The sequence below is a fragment of the Platichthys flesus genome, chromosome 23, assembly GCF_949316205.1.
Source record: "Platichthys flesus chromosome 23, fPlaFle2.1, whole genome shotgun sequence".
NCBI classification, from domain to species: Eukaryota; Metazoa; Chordata; class Actinopteri; order Pleuronectiformes; family Pleuronectidae; genus Platichthys; species Platichthys flesus.
In genome coordinates this window covers 13,282,782-13,306,363 of record NC_084967.1, presented here as the reverse complement: position 1 = coordinate 13,306,363, position 23,582 = coordinate 13,282,782, and the positions used below count along the sequence as shown (strand labels likewise).

At 43.9% G+C, this 23,582-nt stretch overlaps 1 protein-coding gene across 4 annotated transcripts in view; it reads left to right on the top strand.

Moving 5' to 3' along the window:
- The window catches only part of anks1b (ankyrin repeat and sterile alpha motif domain containing 1B), a 155,515-nt gene extending 135,110 nt beyond the window's left edge, over window positions 1-20,405 (top strand). For 2 of the 4 annotated variants that reach the window (XM_062382945.1, XM_062382947.1), the window contains 9 exons: window positions 6,344-6,451; window positions 7,593-7,796; window positions 9,542-9,667; window positions 12,311-12,382; window positions 14,124-14,210; window positions 14,369-14,506; window positions 14,590-14,757; window positions 17,940-18,031; window positions 19,127-20,405. In XM_062382945.1, the coding sequence (XP_062238929.1) occupies window positions 6,344-6,451; window positions 7,593-7,796; window positions 9,542-9,667; window positions 12,311-12,382; window positions 14,124-14,210; window positions 14,369-14,506; window positions 14,590-14,757; window positions 17,940-18,031; window positions 19,127-19,175 (1,044 nt within the window). In that variant the 3' untranslated portion in view covers window positions 19,176-20,405. Of the gene's footprint in view, window positions 1-6,343; window positions 6,452-7,592; window positions 7,797-9,541; window positions 9,668-12,310; window positions 12,383-14,123; window positions 14,211-14,368; window positions 14,507-14,589; window positions 14,758-16,686; window positions 16,807-17,939; window positions 18,032-19,126 lie in introns of all 4 variants that reach the window. The other 2 variants (XM_062382948.1, XM_062382946.1) reach the window with 2 other exon arrangements.
- The last annotated feature ends 3,177 nt before the right edge of the window (window positions 20,406-23,582 follow it).

Genomic DNA, 23,582 nt, shown 5'->3' with positions numbered 1-23,582 from the left:
CACGCAGCCAGTGCTTCCAGTCATACTTACAGTTCTCCTGCTGTTAATGGAGATATATCTGTCTCCATGTAGGCAGGCTGACTAACGGCCTGCTCCCATTGGCCGCCTGCCTTCATTGCAGTGTAACGAGTCATTCTATTGGTCCATCGTTTTTTTTTTAACACATCACCCTTAGCTACAACTCCAGCTCTCTGGTTGCTAGGCAACCCGTGGTATCCGGTTTCCCTCCAGTGTCGTCCCCCCCATGTGTGTGTGGGGGTTTGTTTTCATTCCTAGTGGGGACTTCAACGTGAATACGCACTAACCGATTTGGACTTGTGTTGCCATGGGGACCAAATCTTAGATCCAATGTATTTTTAGGTTGATGGTTAGAATTAGGTTTTTCGGTTTTGGTGGAAACAATCAGTTGTGATGGTTGAAATTAGGGTGAAGGGGCGAGAGGGAGAGAGAGAGAGCATCTTGCCAGTGAGTCTGAGATTGTGTTAAGTGTGTGTGGGTGTGTATCTGTGTGTAAAATCTTTTGTGTCCAGGCAAATCAATACTAATCTCGCCCCACTCGTTACTGGAGGGAGGAGAGAACGAGGACAGGAAGGTGGCCGACGGTGATGAAGTGTTAAAGGTTAAAGAGACGTCGATCATCAGGGTGAAGAATTAGCCGAACGTGCACGTTATCCACATTATATCCGTTCTGTAAAACAATTCCTATTGATTATTTTATCTCCGTGGACACATTCATTCATTATTTATTTCCTAGTTGTATATTTTATAAGATTTATTGAATGTGGTGGAGGAAACCAAACCTCATGAAAACTATTTCTATTCAATTTATTTCCGAGAAACACATTTTTGAAAACACAGTCTTTAAATAAAATATGAATCCTGTCAATGAAGTGTTGGAAGCTCCGGCTCTGTGTTTGTCATCGTGGTCTCCGGCCACAGTCTAACTTCTCTAACCACAGTGTCATAATGACCTGAAAATATTTAGTATTTCCCACAGTGTTTCCTGTACATCAACAGATTAGTGGCGGCCATAATAGCATCACCGACCACCACATACTTAGCTGTCGAGATCTGGCTCCTGGTCTGTGTCCACAACTTGTGCAAGACGAGAACTTAATTCTTAAACTCTGACGCTGAACGTTTGTTAACTCAATCCAGGAGAAAAACTGTTTTCATAGACTCAAGACTCAACACTGACTTTTCAATACTGGAACTCTGACAGAAACATCCATCCAGTGGTTGCGATGGCTTTAATGGTATTTCTGTGTTGTTAACATATCTGAGCAGAGAATCTCAATCTGCCTCTGTAACAATCTGAGAAAGTCTGGACCCAGGAACATACATATAGAAACAACCATTCAGCCTCACATTCTGTTGGTGTGAAGGTATTACAAATCTCATTCTAAAGAGAGAGATGTATTCGAGAGGACGTGACTCCTGCGTCCTCAGTGGCGGACGCGCCGGTGTTCTCAAGCCTCTGAGGATCCTCGGTATGTGCTGATCAATAAAACCATTGAGTCGGGCTGTAATGTATTCTGACCCAGGCCGTTTAAGTAACCGCACTCCAGTGATTCTTAGCTGTGGAAAAATCAATCCAGGTTTCTTTGATGTGTCGGCGGGGGCGGGTGGCGCTGGACCCCCCGATCGCACCATTAGTGGACGACGCCCGAGGGGCCGTGCGGAGGGGGGGGTCGGTTGGTTGATACCGCTGAGGTCACGCCCTCATCGTCTGCAGGGGGGAGAGGCGATCGGTCATATTGACACGAGCCCAGAGACGGTAGATACGCGAGGAGAAAGCCAACAAACAAGAGAAGAACCAATCACAGGCCGTTGCTAAGGCCGAACAGAAGAAAGTCCTCTCGTCTTTTATTAGGCCCAATCACTAACACACTATTTATTCTCTCCCCTCCGTCATCTGGATGTAATAAGAGGGGGAGCGGAGTGGAAAGAAGGACGGAGGAGAGACGTGTTGAGAGCAGAGGATGAGCAGTGATTTCAGGTCAGGGGAATATGGACAGAGAGCGAAGAGGAGGAGGAAGGAAACGGGCCGAGAGGGATATTTAAACAGAAGCACAGAGAGTAATGAGCGTGTTTTCACTCGAGCACAGACAGTGACCGGACTGTCGCGTCCCTCCCTGGGCTTCACGCTCCAGTGACCCCACCAGCCTCCACTCTCCCCTCCAGTAGGAAGCAGAGAAAAGGCTTTTTGTCCCCAGTGTCCTGACGGAGGGAGGTCGTCCTTAATGTCCTCCATCACCGACCCTCTCCACTTAACCCTTATTATTGCAGCGGCTGTTGCAGCTGTCCTCATTATGTGGTTTCCCCTTCTCAATTTAGAGCCGGTCATTTTCTAGGAAGCTGAAGGAAATGATTCAGCAAAAAACTGGATTTCTCTTTTTGGCCTGCAGGTGAAAGTTTCTCAACTCTTCCAGGGACAAGTTTAGCTTTTCATGACTCAAAACATCAAGTTGAAAAACTCGAGGGTGGAAGAGTCGACAAGACAATCGGCCAAGAATCAGATCGTCATGTTTTCACGGTTTAATTTCCGTATTGAAGTGACAGCTTCGGGGAGGAGATGGCCTGGAGAGAGCGCAGCTCCGTGTGGCGGCTAATCCGTTAATCGAGCCCGTTCAGTTCGGGCTAACAGGACTGTTAAAAGGATTAGAGCATTGATCGGCACACACACACACACAAAAGACACAAACACAGCGGCACGTCCAAACACTGGAAGCAAACAGTTCCACAAATCACTTCACACTGCTGCGCTCAAAGAGCAGAGGATAAGAAAGCGTCACTGAATAATCTGCTGTGTGATACAGAGCAGGCACAGAGAGGCAGGAAGACCCAGTTTACACTCAGCTGGACGTCAATCTGCAGAGTTTTCTCCATAACTACTGATTTCCATGAAATGCAGTTGTGAGTTTGGAAATGACCCGAAGAAGAATCAATAGCATTCGGAAGCAGATCTAGGAAGTTTTATTTTTTCTTCAATGTGGCGAGAAAGGAGCGTTTTCCAAGGATCCTTCTAGTTCCATCTATTTCTAATGCGATGAGCGTGATGCAGAAATACATGGAAAAGCTTTTGTGCTTCTGCAGGAGGGAAAGACACTGATGTTCCTTCATTCTGGTCGAACAGGTCGTGATAAATAGATGTTTCTGTGGTTTGAAGCTGAAACGCTCGTCACAAACCGGGTCAGCAAACAACTTATTTCAACTAAAGGTGAATAACGAGGTGTGACGGATACGCCAGCCAATCATTTCATCACGTCTCAGTGAAATGACGCGAGGGCCACGGACAGCTGCTTGTTTTTCTTTACTTTATTAATTGATCTCTAATAGCACATGAAGAGGAGTTCAACAAATAAGACGAATAAGTGTTTCAGAAACTACGGACCATACCTTCAGATTAGTGTTTGTGTTAAATTTGAATATCTGAAAATGCTGCTATTATAAACAGTAACACTGATGCGATCACTAAACATGAGAAGAATCCTCCAGGTACGAGCTGCGTGAGCTCTGCTGCTGTGAGTGTAATTCAAACACAGATGTGAAGATGAAGTGAAGCATCGGAGAGTGAAATGTGTTTTACAATAGTCGTCGTGTTGCGTTCGATACGATCTTCACACCGGGCTGAGAAACAGCTGCTCGTGCACGTGTGAGTCCACGTCCACGTGCACAGATACACAGTTTGCGTGTGGATATGTTTTTTGGATGAGTGAGTGTGGGCTGCTGCGGCTCAGTGTTGCCATGGTGACGGTTGAACTTCAGGCTGAGGTTGAGGCTTCTACTGTAGCTGAAGCAGATGCTGTTACATAAAGTGTAACACACACTGAAGCACACACACACACAAACAGCTCCACTCGGTGCTTTTAATGGTGTAAGTGTGTGTGTGTGTGTGTATCTATGTGATGACACAGCAGTGTGAGGACCGGTGTTACGCCTTCGCTCCCTCGGGAGAATATTTCAAAACATTTTCTACAAACCACAAAATATCCAGAAAAGTCCTTGTTTTTTTCATTAAATGTTTTTAGGGCGTACAAAAACTTCTGTTACTGGTTTAATGGCCGAAATACATTTTTTTTATAAATTGACAATGATTCCTAAGATGTTGTTATCAAACCTTGATATTTGACAATTTAACCAGAAACCTAATTATAAATCACTATAAATGAAAAGAAAATGCAAATCTATAAAACTATATAATATGTTTATTCTGTAAAATAATTTCATGAATCTCCAGATGAAGCTAAACTCAAAACGTTTTAGCATATTTCTTAAGAATCTACAAACATTTAGCCGTCATACGATTCTTGATCATTTCCTGTTGAAAAGTGTCTAAATTTACCAAACTGCACTAGAAAACATATCCAACTTAAAATCCTGACAATGACTCACGAGTACGGTGATGACGCCTGATAAAAATACTCTACTGGATATTTTCCGAAAGTCCATAACCGTCTTTTAACTGGTGGAGAAGTGCGTCACATCCTCAAAACCTGGGAAAAGAAGAAATCATATGATTATAATGCACCAAACTCAGCGAGTTGCCAGTGTCGTCTTTAGTAGAAAAACACAGAAGCTGTAGCGTCTCTGATATGCAGTGTCCATAAAGACAGAGAGAGAGAGAGAGAGAGAGAGGCGGTGGAATCCAGAGAGGAGGAGCAGGAGAGGAGAGACGAGTGAGTAAAAAGTGGTCGAGGGAGCAGGGGGTGGTCGTAATACACCAATTAGTTTCACTAGACTCGAGTCCCAGCTCCGCTCCGTTTCCCTTTGATCCGTCTAAATTTAACAATTAAGATACATTGTCTCCAAGCTGCTGGAAGGAGGTTAGCCCGTTCACGGCTCATATCCGAAAACTCCTATTTCCACGATTTAATGTTCGACATAAAGTGAAAATAAGAATCGAGTGGAAGCGTTTTGACATATTTGTGCTTACTTGACAGATTATACTCGAATAGTTTCCATGCATTTTGCATGTAAACTGTTTTATTTATGTTGGGTTTGTGCGTTCAGGGTTTATCTGCACATAAAACCAGAGCATGTGCATCCAGCTCCACTCTGTGTTTTCTCCAGCAGATGTAGAGCAGTAATTAGTGCAGGAGATGATGAAGTGTGTGTGTGTGTGTGTGTTGCGTGTTTGCACCGACTCAAAGCAAGACTGTCGGGAGAATCATTAGTCTCCCAGCAAGGCCTCACATCCCGGCTAATTACCACCTCTGGCCCAGAAGACGCACACAAACACACAAAGGTTTTCTCATGCTCCAGAGGAGAGAGGCAGCTCTGTCAGAGCGGCCGGAGGTTGGGAGTGGGAGCGAGTGGGAAAAAAACTCTCGGTAAAGCCCCTCGGGAACAATGTTTTATCAGAAAATTACCTTTGGAAAAAACTGCATTTACTCGGTTTGTTATTGTGATTTTTATCAGTGGGAGTTTCTTTTGGAAGGAGCAGTATGACAATTTAAAAATGTGCTTATTCACTTTCTTGCTGAGGGATGTGAAAATGAAGAGAGCTTTCATGTCTGTACACAAAATTTGGAAAGACTGGAGGCAGGAAGGAAACTTTCTAAAGCTCAACTTGTATTTATGAACATTTCTGTTTGAGTTATATTAATGAAGCTAAAAAATATGGTTGTGAGCTGTATTATTGAACAATGTGTTTCCTCCTTAAAACGAAAACAAGCATATTTTAGTGAATGTAAATGTAAAATGGATGCAGCTAATGTGAAGCTGCCTGTTATTATCTTTTATGTTCCTGGATTTTAAGGTTGAGAATGTGACAAAGTCAAAGTCTCGTGTCCTTGTTTCTTGTGACTCACGTTTGACTTGAGTCCAAAAGTCTCCAGCTCTGATTTACACTGATACTGTGCTGGGTCAGGAGAAATCGATTTCTTATTCATTTGGATGAAATGAAAGAACAAAGTCATAAATTACAAAATGAGCATAAATTAATTGAACCTGTCTTTCTGTAACGACCTCTGTGCTTTTCCCTTTGACGCTCATTTTCTATATTATAGTTTATCCTCTATTTCAGGTTACCTTAACTTTGAACTCTTATTTTCTTTAAATGATTTTACAAGCACGATGCAGGGAACACATGAGGTAGCCATGTTGTTTATTTTAAACAATTTATAGAAACGAAAATAAGACAAAGTCATAATTTGCTACGATCTCTTTCAATATTTGTTTTGTCCAACCAACTGTTTAGAACCTATTAAATCCCAATAAACATATTGAATTCATAATTAACAAAGGAAAGGAGCCAGAAGCTGAAACCAGCTAATAAAATAATCGGCGTGTTATTTAAACCTTTATTTAACTGTCATCTTATATTTGTGTTTTTGCTCAGGTGTTGAAGATCAATCTCATCGGACACAGAAAACGCATCTTGGCCTCGTTGGGCGACCGGCTACACGAAGAAACCCCACAGAAGCCTCCGCGGGCCATCTCCCTCAGGGTGAGTGCGTCTCAGTGAGCAGGACGTTGAGTGAACCACGTTGACATCACAAGTTTTTATGGATTCATGGCAGATATTTTCTCTGAGGGAATCACGGCTGTTACCGCCCCACTGATTTCCCAAATCTCTCGGGCAGGCACAAAATGGCAGACACACTGCAGCTTCCTCTCCGCCATTTTTTCCCGGGATACTAATCACAAGGAGCTGGTTTCCCTCTCCCATCAGTGCCACATGATAGTCTCTGGCTCTTTGCGCTGTTAAGCCAAGTGAATCCAATGTGTGTGAAGTTTTCTGTTGGGCCAGAAAATAAGAGAAAACTCCTTGGACTTCACATCTGTGTTCTTGGAGACATTCTACTAAAATAGACTTTGAGCAGCTTTATTTTGAAGTTACTGCTTCAAGTAATTGTCTGAAATATGATACAAAACTTCAACCTATAAATAGTATGGTATTTCAGATTTTACTGCAGAGCCGAGTCCAGGGTAAACCGATGTGGCAGCGTTTTCTCCCAGTGCCTGAGCTCAGGGCTGTGTTTACTCAGTAATACAGTCCAAACAGTAGCGGACAGCTGAGTGCATTAGGGCGAAACTGGTTGAGTGAGCAGAACGAAGCTCGGGATGAGGACTGAGGAGAGAAGCTGGAAAGTAAAAAGAGAATCCTCTTCTCTCTAGTCCAGTCTGCTCATATGTAATCAAGTGAAAGTGAAATGTCTCCCGAGAGAAATCAGTGACCTTCTAATGCGTTAGACCATTACACCGTTAAAACATATGAAAGTCCTACTTCTGCTGGGAAATTTAGACCCAGCTCGCCTATAAAAACCTGTTAAACACCATTTTCCACTCAAAGCTTAAAGTGACTTAACAGGGACGAGGAGAAGCTTCGGTGCTGTGCTCAAACACCCTGATGGTCCCAGTGAGAGCAACTGGGTACAGGAGCGCCTTTGCCTCAGAGCAAAACAATGTGAGGCCCCGGTTCACAGCGGCAGCACGGGAGCTGAGAACTGTCACCGCGTCCACTGAATGCAATTGTCCTACTTATTGTACTTGCAGCGGTGACACAGCACATTACGAGATGATGAATGAACCCCTCTCTTGCTCTCCGACCCGCCTCCCTCTCTCTCTCTCTCTCTCCTCTGTCCCAGGAGCCCGGCGGGAACCACACTCCTCCCCAGCTCAGCCCGTCGGTGGGCCAGGCGGCGTACACGGCGGGGGTCCCGGGCGGATCTCTAGACGTGCAGCACCTCATCATGCAGGCGGACGCCCGGCGCAGACAGCGCAGCAACGACAACTACTTCGAGGACGTGCCGCGATCCAAGCTGGAGCGACAGATGGCCCAAGTCAGCATGGTGAGGAAGAGGGGAGGGGGGGATGGAGGGATGAATGGAGAGAGGAGAGTATGAATGGTCATAGAGACACTCACCTGGCTGGAAGAATCATTTACTGACAATACATTCAGTAAAATAAACTGATCCTTTTAACAAATAACCAAACTTTCCTCTTTCAACATTTTCAATTTTTTTGTAATATTCATTCAAGGGTTAATCTAGATTCTAGATTATTACAAACCATTTAAAAACAGTTAAGAGGCAAGATTCCAAAAGTGTTTATCTGCCTGTTTAGGATTAGAAGCCAGATTTAACACCTGCAGCAGAACGATGAAATAAACAGGATGTTTATGCCTGAAACTTAGAAAAATTACCACAGTTCAGTGGTAGATGCGCAATGATTATGATTATACAAATGGATTATGCTCCAATCTACTGCCGAAGGTAATAAAGTTTATGTCTCTAAATACTCGCACACTGGTCGTCATTCTCGATAAAAAGCCTTTTTAAAGTTTTCATCGAAATATCTAATGTTCTGCACAAACAAGAAACTTTTCCTAATAAGCATCTCAACTCTCCAGCGAGATGCAAAATTACAATTGTACAACCTCCAATCAACAGCAGCACAACGACTCACACACACGCACAAACAGACACACACATCCGAGGCAGCAGCTGTGTTTTGATTTGATATGATTAGGGTCTTTTTCTGTCTCTGTGTGAGTCACAGAGTTTATCAGCGCAGATTATCACACACTTATGGTGATCCTACTGCATCTCTCAAGTGAGTGTGTGTGTGTGTGTGTGTGTGTGTGTGTGTGTGTGTGTGTGTGTGTGTGTGTCACAGTGTTTCCCCTGTTTCCAGACACAACGCCACACTGAAGTGTCTCCGATGACTCAGAAGAGAGAAATAACTATTAGTTTCATTCCCCTTCTTCTCTAACTGTCAACACTTAGAATGTTTCTGCCGGCGGCTCTTCCCTAATCACCTGATCTCTCTGTTTCCTTTTGCTTTTTCAGAAAACACAAACCAAGAGAGAAAAAACAATTTTCTGCTCATATCAGGGTCATTTGTTTAATTTAGGTTATAACTTGAAAAACATGGACCTGCTCTAATGTCCTGAAACGTTTGGTTTGAGCTCCTGTGTAATATTGTTAAGCTGGTGGAGTTCAGCAAAGATTTGGCCGGTGCCCGTTTCTAAACACTTATCCCCGAGCTGTTTATCTGACATATTCGAATCTGACTCTTAAGGTCTCGCCTCAAAGTCCCTCGGCAACTTTGTGAAGGGGATTAGAAACACAAGCGATCAGATGTGGGCTGACGCACAAACACGCAGACTTTGGCGCAGCATGCGTGAATACCTCCTCTCACAAAACCATCTGCTTTCATTTACCAAAGAATGAGAGGCCATAAAACAAACTTAATTGTTATCCACAGATATTTAAGAGGTATGCAGATGGGATTTAGGTATTTCCTTTGTTTGGAAGATGAAAGCTCGCTGGCTGAACGAGCGGTGAGCCGCAGCAAAGAGTCTTAAAGAAACAGTTAAAAGCTGAATGTGATTCATCCACATTTAATTTCCTGCGTGTCCCTTTGAAGGCGTGATCATGTTCAGCGAGGAAAGCCGTGACATTACAACTTCAACTCAGGCCAACAAGTTGTGTAAATATCAGATACTTAGCACAAGCCTCCGTGTGAAGACCCCCCCTTTTTAATCTTGTGTGATTCAGCTTGTGTCCTAACATGCGATTGGTTGTTGTTTCAGGCAGGCGAGTGGTGCGAGCCAATCACGTTGCGTCCACCCAACGAGGCCACCTCGTCCACCCCAGTTCAGTACTGGCAGCATCATCCTGAGAAGCTCATCTTCCAGTCCTGCGACTACGAAGCCTACGTGAGTCCGACCCCTTCACTTCTCGATTATATCTGTAACTGTGTGTGTTAGGAATATCAATGATCACACCTTAATTATTAAACATCAATCATCTTCCAATCATTTGAACTCACATGCCACTAATACACACTGAAGGTAATAATGTTGTTCACTGATGACCCTCAGTTTCTCTGTCAGCACTGCACTTAGTCATTCTCTGCACTTTGGTATATTTAGACCTTTGCCAGTTACATAAAAGATGTTATATATGTATGTTCCCATGACTACAGCCTTGTTCCCTTTGATTGGTTCACTCGCTCAGCGGCTCCGCTGCAATGATCAGTTACTCAGAGCTGCAGAAAAGCAAGCTGACGTACTATTGGCTCTTGGAGAAATTGAGACTGAACCTTATTGGGTGTTTTTGGACACGCAGATTCTCATTGGTCCTGGTCGACATGAGTGGGATGATTGAGTAAGAGGGAAAAGTTTGCTGCAGGAACATGGAATTTCAAGTTTGAACACACAGTAGGGCGAGAGGAGAATTTAAAAGTAATGCTGTATTAAAAGAAAGAATGAAAACAGAAAGAGAAGATGGAGGCAGTGAAGTCAAGTAGTCAACAATCCCCTCGTCTTTGTTTCCTCACATCTGAGGAGTGACAGCATCAGCTCGGACCACTGGGGTTTTTACAGCTCAATACAGGCACCGTGTTTGAGGTAGAAAATGAGAGGAACGCACAATGAGCAGGCCACAGAGGGAAAAGAAGGACAGAGCCACTCGTGACGCTGCCTCCGACACTCGCTGTCCCAGGACAACGGGCTCCAGAAAACTCAGAAAGTGAGACAAATGAGCAGGAGCCAGGACGGAGCGAGAGGCCGAGCGCTCGGTGTGAATATTGGCAAGCTGACGCAAGGCGGAGGGAGTGGGGGGGATAAATGAGATGGATGAGACTGTGATGAGAGGCAGAGAGGAACGAGAGGAGTGGATTGTGTTTGTGTTAATATAGAGAAGATGGTAGTAATCAGCCAAAAGGGACAGAACACAGGGTGGATCAGCACTGCTCTCGTTTTCATGACTCTGTAACTTTATTATGTCAAACTAAACTAAGATGGTGGAAAAACGCTAGGACATATCTTCCCAGCAGCATTTTAGCATAGTCACTGTGGCACCATCAGTATGCTAATATTAGCTTGTACCTCAAAGCACCATTCTCACAAAGCAGGAGACACATTTCCTAAATTGGGATTAGTTGAAAATGTTTGTGCGTTTGCTTAAACCGACAGTAACTGCCCCCAGAGGCAGATGAGACAGCAGCTGGTGTGTTGTGCATAATGTGGCTCCCTCACTGAAAGTCATGGTTTGTGCTGCATGAGACGTAATTAACCACACGGAGCAATTTGCCCGAAAGGCTCCGGGAAAATGTATCGCTAATCAGAGCAGAGATGAATCCGGTGAGGTCCACGTTCAATCCTCGGATACTTGAATTTGGCGTCGTTGACTCAAATGAGATTGAAAATGAGAGGCTGTACATTTTTCTCCCCTAATTCACTAAAAGCCTTGTTAGAGTCCCACTTCTGGGGATTGGGCTGGAAGGGGCGGAGCATGTCACAACCATTAGGTGCTCTAATGTCGACATGAACACTGTCCCTGTAAAACACCGTCACTATTAGTGGCTCCTTTATTAAATCAGAGACCACGTTGTTAGAGGCTGACCCTGACCGCAGAGTCGTGTCCGAGCAGAAGGTGTTAATGTTCCTCCAGGAGGCTCAAGGTTGATCTAATCACTGCTGTGTGCGCGTGTGCATTTAAAACAGCTAGACGTCAACACAGCGTTCATAGAGTACAGAAATAATAGTGGATTTGTCACAGAATGAATGTAGTTAAAGTTAATTTAATAAAGAATTCAGCTATATTTAAAAAATATTATATTCTCTTCTTCTGCGGTAAGAGTGTGTGTTTTGGACAGATACTAAGTGGTTGGCAGTATCTGGGGGCTGTGTATGAATCTTTAGTTTTTATCTGCCACCACCACACACACCACATCAATATGATATCACCACACACACATTAAGGCAATATCCTGTTGGTTCAGTGCAGACGAGCAAAGACAGAACAGAGAGGGGTCGTATTAAAGGCAGAATAGTAGGACACCTGTTTAAAAGTGTCTGTGGACTGATGTGGGGTTTGTGGATCTAGGACAACTGGTGCCGCTGGTTATCAGGAGAGACATTTCTGCCACCAGTCAGCCGTGGAGCTTCAGTGTCCTTCTCTTAGTTTAACATTCAGCTGCAGCTTTGCTCTCTGATCATTAGCCAGTGACGCTTGCACCGTTTGATCATAATCGACCACTGCTAGAAGCGGTGGCAGCCCCATCATTTCCATTTAAACTCATTGGGAGAACTGAATGTTGGTGGGATTTGTCTCTGAGAGGACAGAGGCTCAGCTTCAGTTTGGATTTCAGCATCGATCGTAGTCTGGGAACAAACCCCAGCTGATTCAGTCACAGAGGAAAGAAGACTTGTCAAACTTCTCAAACCAGAACTTGAGATAAAGTTTGAAGCCGAACAATGCTGAGGAGAAATAAGTTTTATGGATATAAACAGACACTGGGCTACAAATACAATCCCTGTGTATTTATAATCATGTGTGTTTGTGTTTTTCCACAGTACCTGGGTTCTATGCTGGTGAAGGAGCTGAGAGGGACGGAGTCAACACAAGATGCTTGTGCCAAAATGAGGGTAAAGCACAATTAACTTAATTCAAGCCATCTGGTATCGTTGTGAAGGTTATACCTTCACTCCTCAGGTTTACTGCTGCCATCTGGTAACACAATCTGAAAGAGAGAAGGAAGTTTTATTAAATTATGATCCTTCATTTTCAGTATAACTATTCTCAAGTCAAGCACCTGGATAAAAAAACCTCCCTGGACCTTTAAATCTGGGACAAGGTCTCACAGCCTGAGCGCCTTCACACTTATAAGAAATTAAACAAATTTTAAATATCATGACTGTGGATTAAGTCTATTGAGGGATTTATTTTTAATATCCTTGCCTGGGAGGCTTCGCACCCCTTTTACCTGAAATCTCCTTGAATTGTATTGTTCAGCTTCTCCCTCTTCACTTGCCCTCCTCCTCCATCACTCACTTCCGTCATTTGTCTCTTTAGATCCATGTCTCCTCTTCCTGCTTCCTTCTTCATTTTTTTGTCTAACAGAAACATTGGTTCCTTCTCTCGTCTGACGCTCGCTTCATATCTCTGGTTTTCATCCCGAGCTGCTGCAGTGTAAAGATAAGCTGTAATATTCCTGAGCAAAGCTTTCTCCTTCTCTCCCCTCCTCCCTCTTCTGTCTCCATGTTTCTATTGCCACATCTGAGGGCCTCTTACGTTCTTTCACCGAGGTTCTGTAATTAAGTGAAATTCACATCATATATTTCCGGCGTGTTTTACCGTGTGAACCTTCCTGCAGCTCTCACTTGCTCGCCCCTGTTCCCATCTTCACCGCTTTCATCTGTCACTCGTTGTCTCCGCTGTGGAGGTAGATGCGCATGTTTAAATCCCAACTTCACAGCCCCTGGCTGCCAGCGAAGCCGGGCAGCGCTGCCTTTATCAGCTCTCCGGCACTACCTGATTCCGACAGGGCCGAACTGCGGCAGCAACCACACTGAGAAGGAGGGAGAGAACAGTACAAAGACATGATAGAGATATGAAGCACAGGAGCGAGTCGATTCGACAGCAGGAGAAGAGGAGGACAGAGTATGATAGAAAAGTGGAAACTCAGAGATGGAGATGACAGGCGGAAGATTGTGGGAAAGGGACTCATCTCACATCTATTTCTTTGAATATATTAAAGCTTGTGGCAGTTGATAGCGAGGAGGGGGATGCTGACAAGGCTGTAAATCACACGTTCCTCCTCGCTGAATAATGACTGACTTCAGATGTAGGTAATAGAGACGCGTTAAAGTACCAGTATGTAATTAAAAGGAATGAGTAGAGATATGCGATATCTGATATGGTTTAACGGCTCACAGCCTTATTGGATTTGTAGAGCTGCAGCCGATTGGATTTTTAGAAATGTAATCCAGGAGCAGTAGATTTTTTTTTAATGAGGCTGAAAACAACCCTCGACCTTTAGGGATGATTTGAATTAACTGGTAATTGACTGAATGTTGAATTTGCTCATTTACCTCAAGGTTCTTTTATTCATTCAACGTCCTGTTTTCTTCACATGCTCGTAGACCTGAGGCAGCTTCTAACACGTGAATTAAATGAAACTAAAAGGTTCTTTAATTCAGTGCAGATTTCACCGACAGAATTCCATTAAGTTGCAACTAGTTTTAATTGGATCGTAAAAAAGCTTAATCCTGTGACTGATTCCAGTTTTTTTTGTCATTTGTGTGTGAAATCCGTCAAAAGTAATTTGTGCCTCTCTTCTTCCTTCTGTCTCTCTCTGTCGCTCTTTCATTATGTATGCACTCCAAGAAGTCGACAGAACAGATGAAGAAAGTGCCGACCATCGTCCTCTCCGTGTCCTACAAAGGAGTGAAGTTCATTGACGCCACCAATAAGGTATTGATCACTTTGTGCGACGCCTACAAAATAACACATTAATGTGTGAACGAAAGCCAAAACACATTCAAGCGATTAATCAGAGATAAATAAATGAATGTGAAGATCAATAACAATCAACTATTGTTCATCGAGCTTAATCTTTCTTCCTCTTGTAGAATATCATCGCAGAGCATGAGATTCGTAACATCTCGTGTGCAGCTCAGGATCCAGAGGATCTGTCCACGTTCGCCTACATTACCAAAGACCTCAAGTCCAGTCACCACTACTGCCACGTCTTCACTGCTTTTGATGTGGTCAGTACCGACACTGTGCCTTTGTCAAATATCAAACTCATTAAGTTTGTCATGTTCTAATCACTGTTGCCCCCTCTTTTCAGAACCTGGCGTATGAGATCATCCTGACGCTCGGCCAGGCCTTCGAGGTGGCCTACCAGCTGGCTCTGCAGGCCAGAAAGAGTGGCCACGGGTCCTCCACGCTGCCCGAGAGCTTCGACAGCAAGCCCAACAAACCTGTCCCCAAGCCCCGCGTCAACATCCGCAAATCTGTAAGCATCACAGCCGCAAAACCACTCACTCACTTGAAGGGAAAATCCATCACAATCCATCCAAAAGTCAAATTCAAGTCAGCAAACACAGCTGGTTTTGAACTGGATCTCTTTTTCATCATTGTTTTAAAGAATATATTTTGCGATGGATTTTCACGTTCATTTATTTCACTGCTCAACTCTAAACTCTTGGATTAAAACTTAGCTTTTCTATAACTGCTTGGAACTAATCCTAACCAGCATCCCATTTCCACTGGAATCTGTCCATAAACTCCATCCCCCTTCACCACAGTCTCTCATCCCTGCTCCTTTACATCCTTCTTAACTCTGGTTGGTTTGCTGGGATTATCCTGAGATGCTTGTGTGAGTGAGAGCCTTGGCCCAGGAGACTGTGGCAGTTTAGTAATGTAGGTGGATATTTGATCTCTTCGTTCTTAATGTCCCTGCAGTCTTTTACACACAGGGCTGATAGATGAGGCTGGTTTGCTTGTTTTTATGTAAGAACATAAAGAATCGTCCTTTGGAAGACGCCACAGACTTGTTTGCGAGCATGTGTCATCAGGACCATGATCACTACCATGCTCCAAAATGTCAACATTGTAAGATTGGAGATATTTTAGCTTCATTATTGTACAACAGGAGGAAGAGGAGGAGACGCGTTTATGGTCGACACCAATAAAATATTACTGCTTTGGGATATTAGATATCTCTCCCACATTCTATCATGAGTTTGTGTCTATATGTGCGGCAGTAATTGGTCGTCATGCCTCGTCCAGCCACAGCGTCACAGAGTCTATCTGCAAATCTTTCAACCTTCCATTAACCCAGACGCAACTTTAAAATAGTCACGCTTACCCACTCTGTCGGCGCACACTTCCCTCTCCCCTGACACGCAGCGGCTGGCACATGTGTGTCCAAACGGACCTGGTGTCGAGTTACGCTCACTGCTATTATCAGCGTTGTCTGGACCCTTTACAATCTGTGAGTCATGGAAGAATGAGATGGTGATAGGGGAGCAACGGTCCCTCTCTCTATAGTTGGAGCAAGTGAGGAGGCACGCAGTGTGTGTGTGTGTGTGTGAACTCTACTCCTGTGCCTTGTGTGTGTCTTTGCAAAGCTCGCGTGTGGTCCTGTGCCTACGGAGATGATGGACGATGGCATGCGTACACACAATCTGCTGACTCTGCTACAGTCACATTAACCATTAATTACCGTTTCCTCTGCGTGTGTGCAGTCGATGGCTTGTGATGTGCAGCGGGCCTTGCTGCAGCATTCACTTAATATTCCTGCCACCTGCTGCCAGCCGTAATCTCCATCCTGCAGCACCTCATCGGCCCTTGTGCTGTAAAACTGTCGCTTTGTTTTTCTGTCCAGAAGTATCGGATTCTCCATGCCCGCTCATTATTATTCTTATGCTCTGTGTGTGTTATCCGAGCACATCTGCTTGTAAATCTCCCTCAACATCCACTTAACTTTCCCCTTTATGAGTGTGAGCTGTTGTCTTTGATCAGCGTGGGCATGTTGGTGCAACCTGAGTGAAACTTCGTGATGGCGTTGAAACACATGACCCTATCAGTGTGAGACTTATATTGACTATTCTCTGCATCTTAAAGTGAATAGGAATCTTGCCAGTGTTGTGAAAACAGCTTGTTGCCTCGTTAACACAACTGAAATGCAACCACAAGCTATTTCGACTCGCCGGCAGAATTTGTCATGGCACTAGGATGGCGTCTGGCGTGTGAAGGTGCTCCTGCAGAGTGATGTTTTGTCAGTTTGCTGTTGCCGTGCAGTTGCGGTGAATAGTCTAGCTCGAATGTGTGCTGTGTTTCAGTGATGCAGTTGCCTTGTCATCATTGTGGGTTTGCCGTGCTGTTCTTGTTGTTACCACGCAGGCCCAGTTTGACCTCTGTGTGACCTCTGCCCCTGTAGGTCATGTCCCCCTCCAGCCGCTGGTCACTGGGCCATATTTACACCCCTCACCGGCCTCCTGTCCACCCTTCTCTTCCTCCCCCTCGACTCTTCCATGTTCCTCACAGAGCTCAGTCACAGGTCCTCCACGCTTTCCTTCTCTTATCCTTTACCCCCACATGACTTTTCTCTTGATACAAGGAGAAAGAACCATCTGTGAGTGCGTCGACTTTCTGTTCAGTCGCTGTGTGTCCTGTTTGCAGTGAGTATTTGTGTTTCTCCATGTCGACAGTAACATGATTATGCAAAAAAGGCAGATGTGACCAAGCCAACCCACTTATTTCCTTTATGGTTGCTATATCATCAAATTAAGACCTGAACCTTAGTGCTACTGGTTTTATTTGTTCTTTCGTAACAATTCGAAAACTAGCACGGTGTAATGAAACTACAAACAAGATGAACTGATTAACTACATTTGGCTTTGGGAATGAAGATGGATACCAACTGTTTGAGTCTGTGGTTTGTGAGATAACATCGCACTTGAGGGTTATTCTCTACTCGACTTCACAGCATCTTCATCTTCTTTCAGTTTTTAAAGGGTCATCAAAAGGACTGGACTGAAAACGATTCAAACGTGCACCAGGCTTCCATTGCATAAAGTGTGTTTTGCATCAGCTTGGGTCACTGAGGTTGCTGTTTGCAGAAGTACATCACGCTGGATTTAATCTCTGCAGCATTACTTCCATCAATGCTCAGGCCCTCCTCATGACATCATTCAGAGGCTGCTGATATTGAATTTATTCTGGAGGCAGACAATCTTCTGTCGCTGGCTTCATGGGAGGATGAAGCTGTGGGATCAAAAGTGTGCATCTGTCCTTAATCCTGTAACCTCATAACAAGATTATAAGGCCTTGTTGTGGTTGTGTGTGTGTGAAGAGAGAAAACTGAACTGGATTATTACTCTGGGTCGTTTTGTTGCTGTTGCAGTGTGTTGAGAGAAGATAAGAAACATGACTGTTTATTGCAGAATGACACCGACATCTTTGACGAATCTTTAATGTGCTTTTTGTAGAAAATGTGTTGTGGAGTCTTCTGCAGTTATTTCCCATCACATCCTCCACTCTTTCATTCCTTTCTATCTCACTGACATTAGTATGAAATTGAATTGGAAAATTGTCCTTACCTTAAATTGTGCGAAACGTCTATTTTCTCTTGTCCTACTTCTTTGCTTCTTCTTTTCCTTCTCTGTAACGTTCCCTCTCTTCCTCTGTCAGATGGAGCAGCCGTCCATGGACCAAAAGGGCCACGCCAACGTGCCGTGGATTGTGGAGCCGGGTCAGGAGGCCAAGAGAGGAGTCAACACCAAGTACGAGACCACTATTTTCTAACATACACCCGCCTTGTCCACTCCTGTGTGTGTGTGCCTTTCAGAGGGTGCCCTGTACCGGGGCCCCGCCCCGGAGTCGGGCTCGAGCGAAGCACGCCGCCGTGTCACCTCACCGGCTGAAAAATAAAAAACAAAACATCCCGCCCGCCCCCATTAGCCGAGCCTGTCCACTGCATGATGACATTTGGCACTGCGCTGTCTCTCTCTTTTCCTTGTCTCTTTCATTTTGCTCTCCCCCCTTTTTGGCCCAATCTTCCCGCCTGAAGGGCTGGTGCATGACCTTTGAACCCAGAGTGTGGTGCACTTCTGTCTCCACCTGTAGGGGGGGGGAATGGTCAGCTCCATTTTTCCACTTCCTCTATGCCGGTCGGTCAGCGGTCAACCAGTTGGTTGTTCTGCTTTTTGTTTTGCCTCCTCTCGATGGGTGTAACCGTTTGGACTCGTCTCTCTCCTCCTCCTTCCTCCATCCTTCGCTTTTATTTACTTTTCAGCCCCTTCGACAAACCTGAAAGAGATAAACCAGAAAAATGCTAAGAGCCTTAACAGTGTTTTAGCTGTGTTGAGCGAGTGAGGGAGCTGACAGTGTTGAGGGATGTTGTCTGAACGTGACAACTGGAGGAAGCGTCTGGCTTTTTAAACATTTTTTTAAAATCAAAGAGGAGAGGTGATGTAGCACAGTCTAACTTTGACTCAAACTGGTTCATCCAGCAGGCTACCAGAATGTATTTCAACTTTTTGATTCTTTATATCGCTATCCTTTTTTTTTAAACATGTTGATTCAAACAGCTTTAACCTTGACCTGTGCCACAGGAAGATGTCTGTGATTTTTCCTTTTTTTAGCACCTTTTTTCAGAACGTCTGTAAATATGTTCAGAATCATTTTAACCACGCGTTTTGTTTTTCTCCCTGGCCATAAACCCAATTTTATTTTGGGGAACAAAATCTTGTCTATAAAAGGTTTAGCATGTGGCTTGTAGGACGCATGGTGGCCATTTTGGATTTGCTGAGCAGGGGGGCCGGTGGAGAGGCGGGGTGTGAGGGCTCTCTCGATAAGTGATGTCATCTCATTTGCAGGGCAATGCCGGAAGCTCATGTCTATTACTGTGGAATACAAAGAATGTAGCCAGCCCTTAACACGGACCTTGTCACACTTACAATGCAAAAAGGACTACAAAGGACTACAAACATGGACGCCACCCCAGTGTTTAAGGTTGACTACAAAATATTTCACATCATTCATTCACACAATGCTTGACACAGTAAACTTTGGACCAATACACACACACACACACACACACACTAACTGCATCTCCACAGACCACGGTCTGCTCTGAATGTACACTTATCTGAAGCAGCCTCAACTTTCTGCAACTACAGCAGGATCTGTTTTATGCAGCCAGCTGGGAGGCATGACCTTTGAACTTTGGGGTTTAGGGGGGGTTAGAGGTCATCTGTCGGACACAGACACTGGCCTGGCTAAAGGCACCACTGGGCATGTGTCAATGTCGGAATGGGAGATGTGTTCGAGGACGTCGGGCTGGCTCTTTTTGGTCTTTTTATTTTAAAGTCAGAAAAATAATAGAGATATATGCACAAGCGTGTCAATGTGATTGGACTAGCTGCCGCACGCTTCAACCGCAACTGGTGTGTCATCGCAGTGGAGGATGAAACTATGTGAACAAAAACTGCATCTGATGTTTAAAAAAAGTATTCTATTCGTATTGCCCGACATTTTAATGTTTAATATGAGAGTATTATATTACCATGATGATTATGATTATTCTTGTGCAATTCTTGTCTACTGTTGTCTTAATGTTACATTATTTTTCTATGATATGCTGAGATGAAAACGTTGAGCTTTGAGAATGATGGCCATCCTTTAAAAAACAATGTACTTGTACACAGAGAGTGAATGTTGCAGGTGGCTCGCTAGCTCTGGTCAGGTCAACCCTCCATCATTTCTCATGGGGCTCTACTCTTATCTAGCAGATGTACTATTTTAAACGCAGTATTACTGTATCATTTGGACATTGTCCGATTATAAAATGTACATAGATATTTTGCCAACTCATTGTTCATACGTGTAATGTAAAAGAGAAAAAAATAAAGGACTTGCAGTACATGGCACTGGAAACAAGGTACCAGAATAAAGGTTGGAAGTTTAAAAAAAGAACGTGTTGGACTGTAGAGATTGTATTTTGAGTGAAAACTGAAATGGGTAATCTGGTGACATCACTGCTGACCAACTAATGTAAATAGGCTTGGGCTTCCAGCACACTGATTTTTGTAATTTGGGCCATTATTTATATCCTTGTAAAGCACATGAAATAAAATACAACTTGTACAACCATCATTTTTGTCATCAGTTATTTTCTCTTCTCACCTTTAAATTTTCAGAAAATAGTAAAATATCATTTTTAATTAGACAATGTATTGAAATGTCATGTCTAAAAAGTAACGATTGCAATAAACCTTGTGTACAAGCTTTTGAAAGTATGAGTGACTCCACAGCGCTGCCCCCCCCCCCCCCCCTTCTCTGATCCAGCTCCGTGGAGAACATCAACCAGGAGGCAGAGACAGGAAGGTTGTTTTTCTTTTTCTTCTGCAACGCCTTAAATAATCATAATCTAATATTAAAGGATTCTTCGACCACAAATCAAATTTCTCAGATGTCCAAAACAAATAAGATGAGTTTGACTTCCTTCTCTTCTACAGTAACTCAGCTCCGACAGCAGGTCTCCACCGGATCAGCCTTCTGCTGGCTTCTCATTCCGTCAATCAACTTCCTCCAGCGGCCTACAGACAGCCCGACTGATACTTTGATACTCAGTGTAATGAGACTGGGCTCCATGGGGACCAAATCCCTGCACAGTTTGACCCATAAGCACAAACGTATACATATATATAAATATATCCACAGTGCCATTATAAATAGACAGAACTCCATCACAGCGGCCAGCTACTGACCGGAGGGGACTTTGCTGTGCTACTGTACAAGTGAGCACATTATGAAATCTGAATGAGAAACAACACGACCACATGCGATGCTTGGTAAACATCATTTCACAGCCGGATGAGATGGAGGGGAACTCGTTTTGGGTTAAGGGAATTAGTTCTTTCCATAACCCATCATTCCACCAAGTTTCAATAGTCAGACAAACAGCTATGAAAACAAAACTTCCCTAACAATAGAACCATCACAGAAACACAATAAAACCAAACTTCCACCACATCTTTCCTTATACTTTGTAAATAAAAGCTGCAGCACTACACTACATGTAAACAAAACTATTAAATGAGTTTAAACTGCATTCACAAACGTGGGCAAACTGAATAGATCTGTTAATGAAATAAAACAAAATCTATCAAACAAAGCTTTGCCATAAAGGATTTAATTTAACCAACATGAAGAGGCTGGCAGGGTTGGAGAGCTGCAGCCCCCCTTGCTCTTCTCACCACGTGGTCCCCCCCGGATCTGACTGACCGAGCTTTCAGCCAAAGAATAACCGAACAATGCTTTCAGTTTAAAAATATTACACAACGCCAAGTGGAAAAAGTTACGGGCATCTGGGGTCAACATGACAAATGTGTGTTTTTACCATTTTCTGACTTTAAAGAGAAAAACATGTCGATTAACAGGGAAAAGAGTTTGTAGATTAATCGATGATGAAAACCATCGTGATCATTTATTATGAAGTTTTGAAGACGTTTTCTTAAAGCTGTGGGATGTCATCAGATGTCTAGGTTTGTCTGACTAACATTTGAAAGCCAGAGATATATATTTGTATTAATTGACTAATCGTTGCTGCCAGCTGTGTCATCAAAAGGTGATAAACAATCTAAAACTTTGATTTTTCACTAACTTCAAACTTATCTGTCATGTCAAAAGATAAACCTTATTCTCAATTAAACAAACGTAGATGTGATAGTAGTTGATAAAATGCAACCCTCCACACAGTCTCATACAAATGTTTCTGTTTAAAAGCGTTGGTGTGTAGAATAACCCTGGATTTACTACACTGCCTGATCTTTAACGCACCATGACCGCCTTATAACACTGACTAAAGAATAATAATCCGATGTGTGGTGCTGAGTATGAGTGCCTGTGGTCTACTGAACTAGAGCGAGCTGACATTTACAGTGAGCATCCGAAAGGGCTGAACAAGCGTTTGTCATGAACCATAAACCAGCGAGTGAAAAGGCCCCGCAATCTGTCTGCAGCCTGGACAGTTACAATCTGCAGCCAATAGAAGGCACCGCCGGGGCCGCTCTCTGTGATCGGAGGAGAAAGGACGGCGGCTACATTTTGGTGCATTGTGTTGAGAGGGTGACAAAACATTTTATTGTTTGGAAAGAGCAGACCACTGCGGGAGGAGAGTGGGAGGTAATTCAAGACAGTATTTGTGGGAGATTAGACCGCGAGTGCGGAGCGGTCCAGTGGCTGCTGTATTTAGACTCTCTCTCTCTCTCCTCCCCACCCAAAGCTCCGGCAGCTTGATTTTATTCCTAGCACTGGCAGAGGTGGAGATGCAGGACTTAACAAAGCACAGAAACAGACAATGAGGAGAGAATAACGAAGGAAGACAGGAACATCATGGCAGAGAAGATGCAGAAAACATGTGGGGATGGAACGATTGGTGGTTTGCTCACAGATTCCTACATTTGTACCGTCTGCAGTGAAGTGCAAGACGGGAAGAGAACATGCTTTGTTTCTCCTACTGTGGAAGACGGCCAGAGTTCCAGATGGTGTGTTCTGCCCACGGCTACCGGCTAAATGAGACAGCCGTGTAGAAAAGGGCTCATGCAACAACAACATTGATCATAATAATAAGAATTGGCATTCATTCAATAGAGAGCTTCGACCAGAGAGCTGGTAACTGCTAAACTCAAACAGCCGTTCTGCGATACAACTACATGATATGATTCTGACGCACATTCAAGGCCCAGAGGTGGGAGGAGGGTCTGCACCAAAAAACTCTTTTACATAAAGATGATTTGCTGCATTCGATAAACGACCAACAACACAACACTTTGTTTGCACCTGGCAGATGTGGTGCAACAGCTCTCACATTATCATAATGCACTGAAAGAGTCCAACGTGGAAACTGACCGGGCGGAAAGTGGGGGATCGAGAAACACACTGCCTCTGCAAAAAGGTAAGCACACACAGACACACACACACCCTGACACACACACACCCTGCTGGGCTTGGCTCGCAATGTGCAAAAGCTGAAACGCTCTCTCGCTCTGTTAAGGACACAAAACACACTCACAGATTTTATCTCGGTACAGAATGGTCTTGTGCTGTCGTCAAAAATAAAAACACACAGTTGCCTCCAACTTTTCAAGGGAAAAAAGTCTAAAAAACACATTTCCACCTTATTAGCTTAATGCAGATACATTTGTTTAATTTAATCGAGTTTAAAAAAGACATCTACACTAATCTTGGTCAGTTTCTGAACATAACCCTGGGTGATTTTTTAATAGAGTGACACTGTACGCAAAATTTGTCAAAATGGATATGGAACAA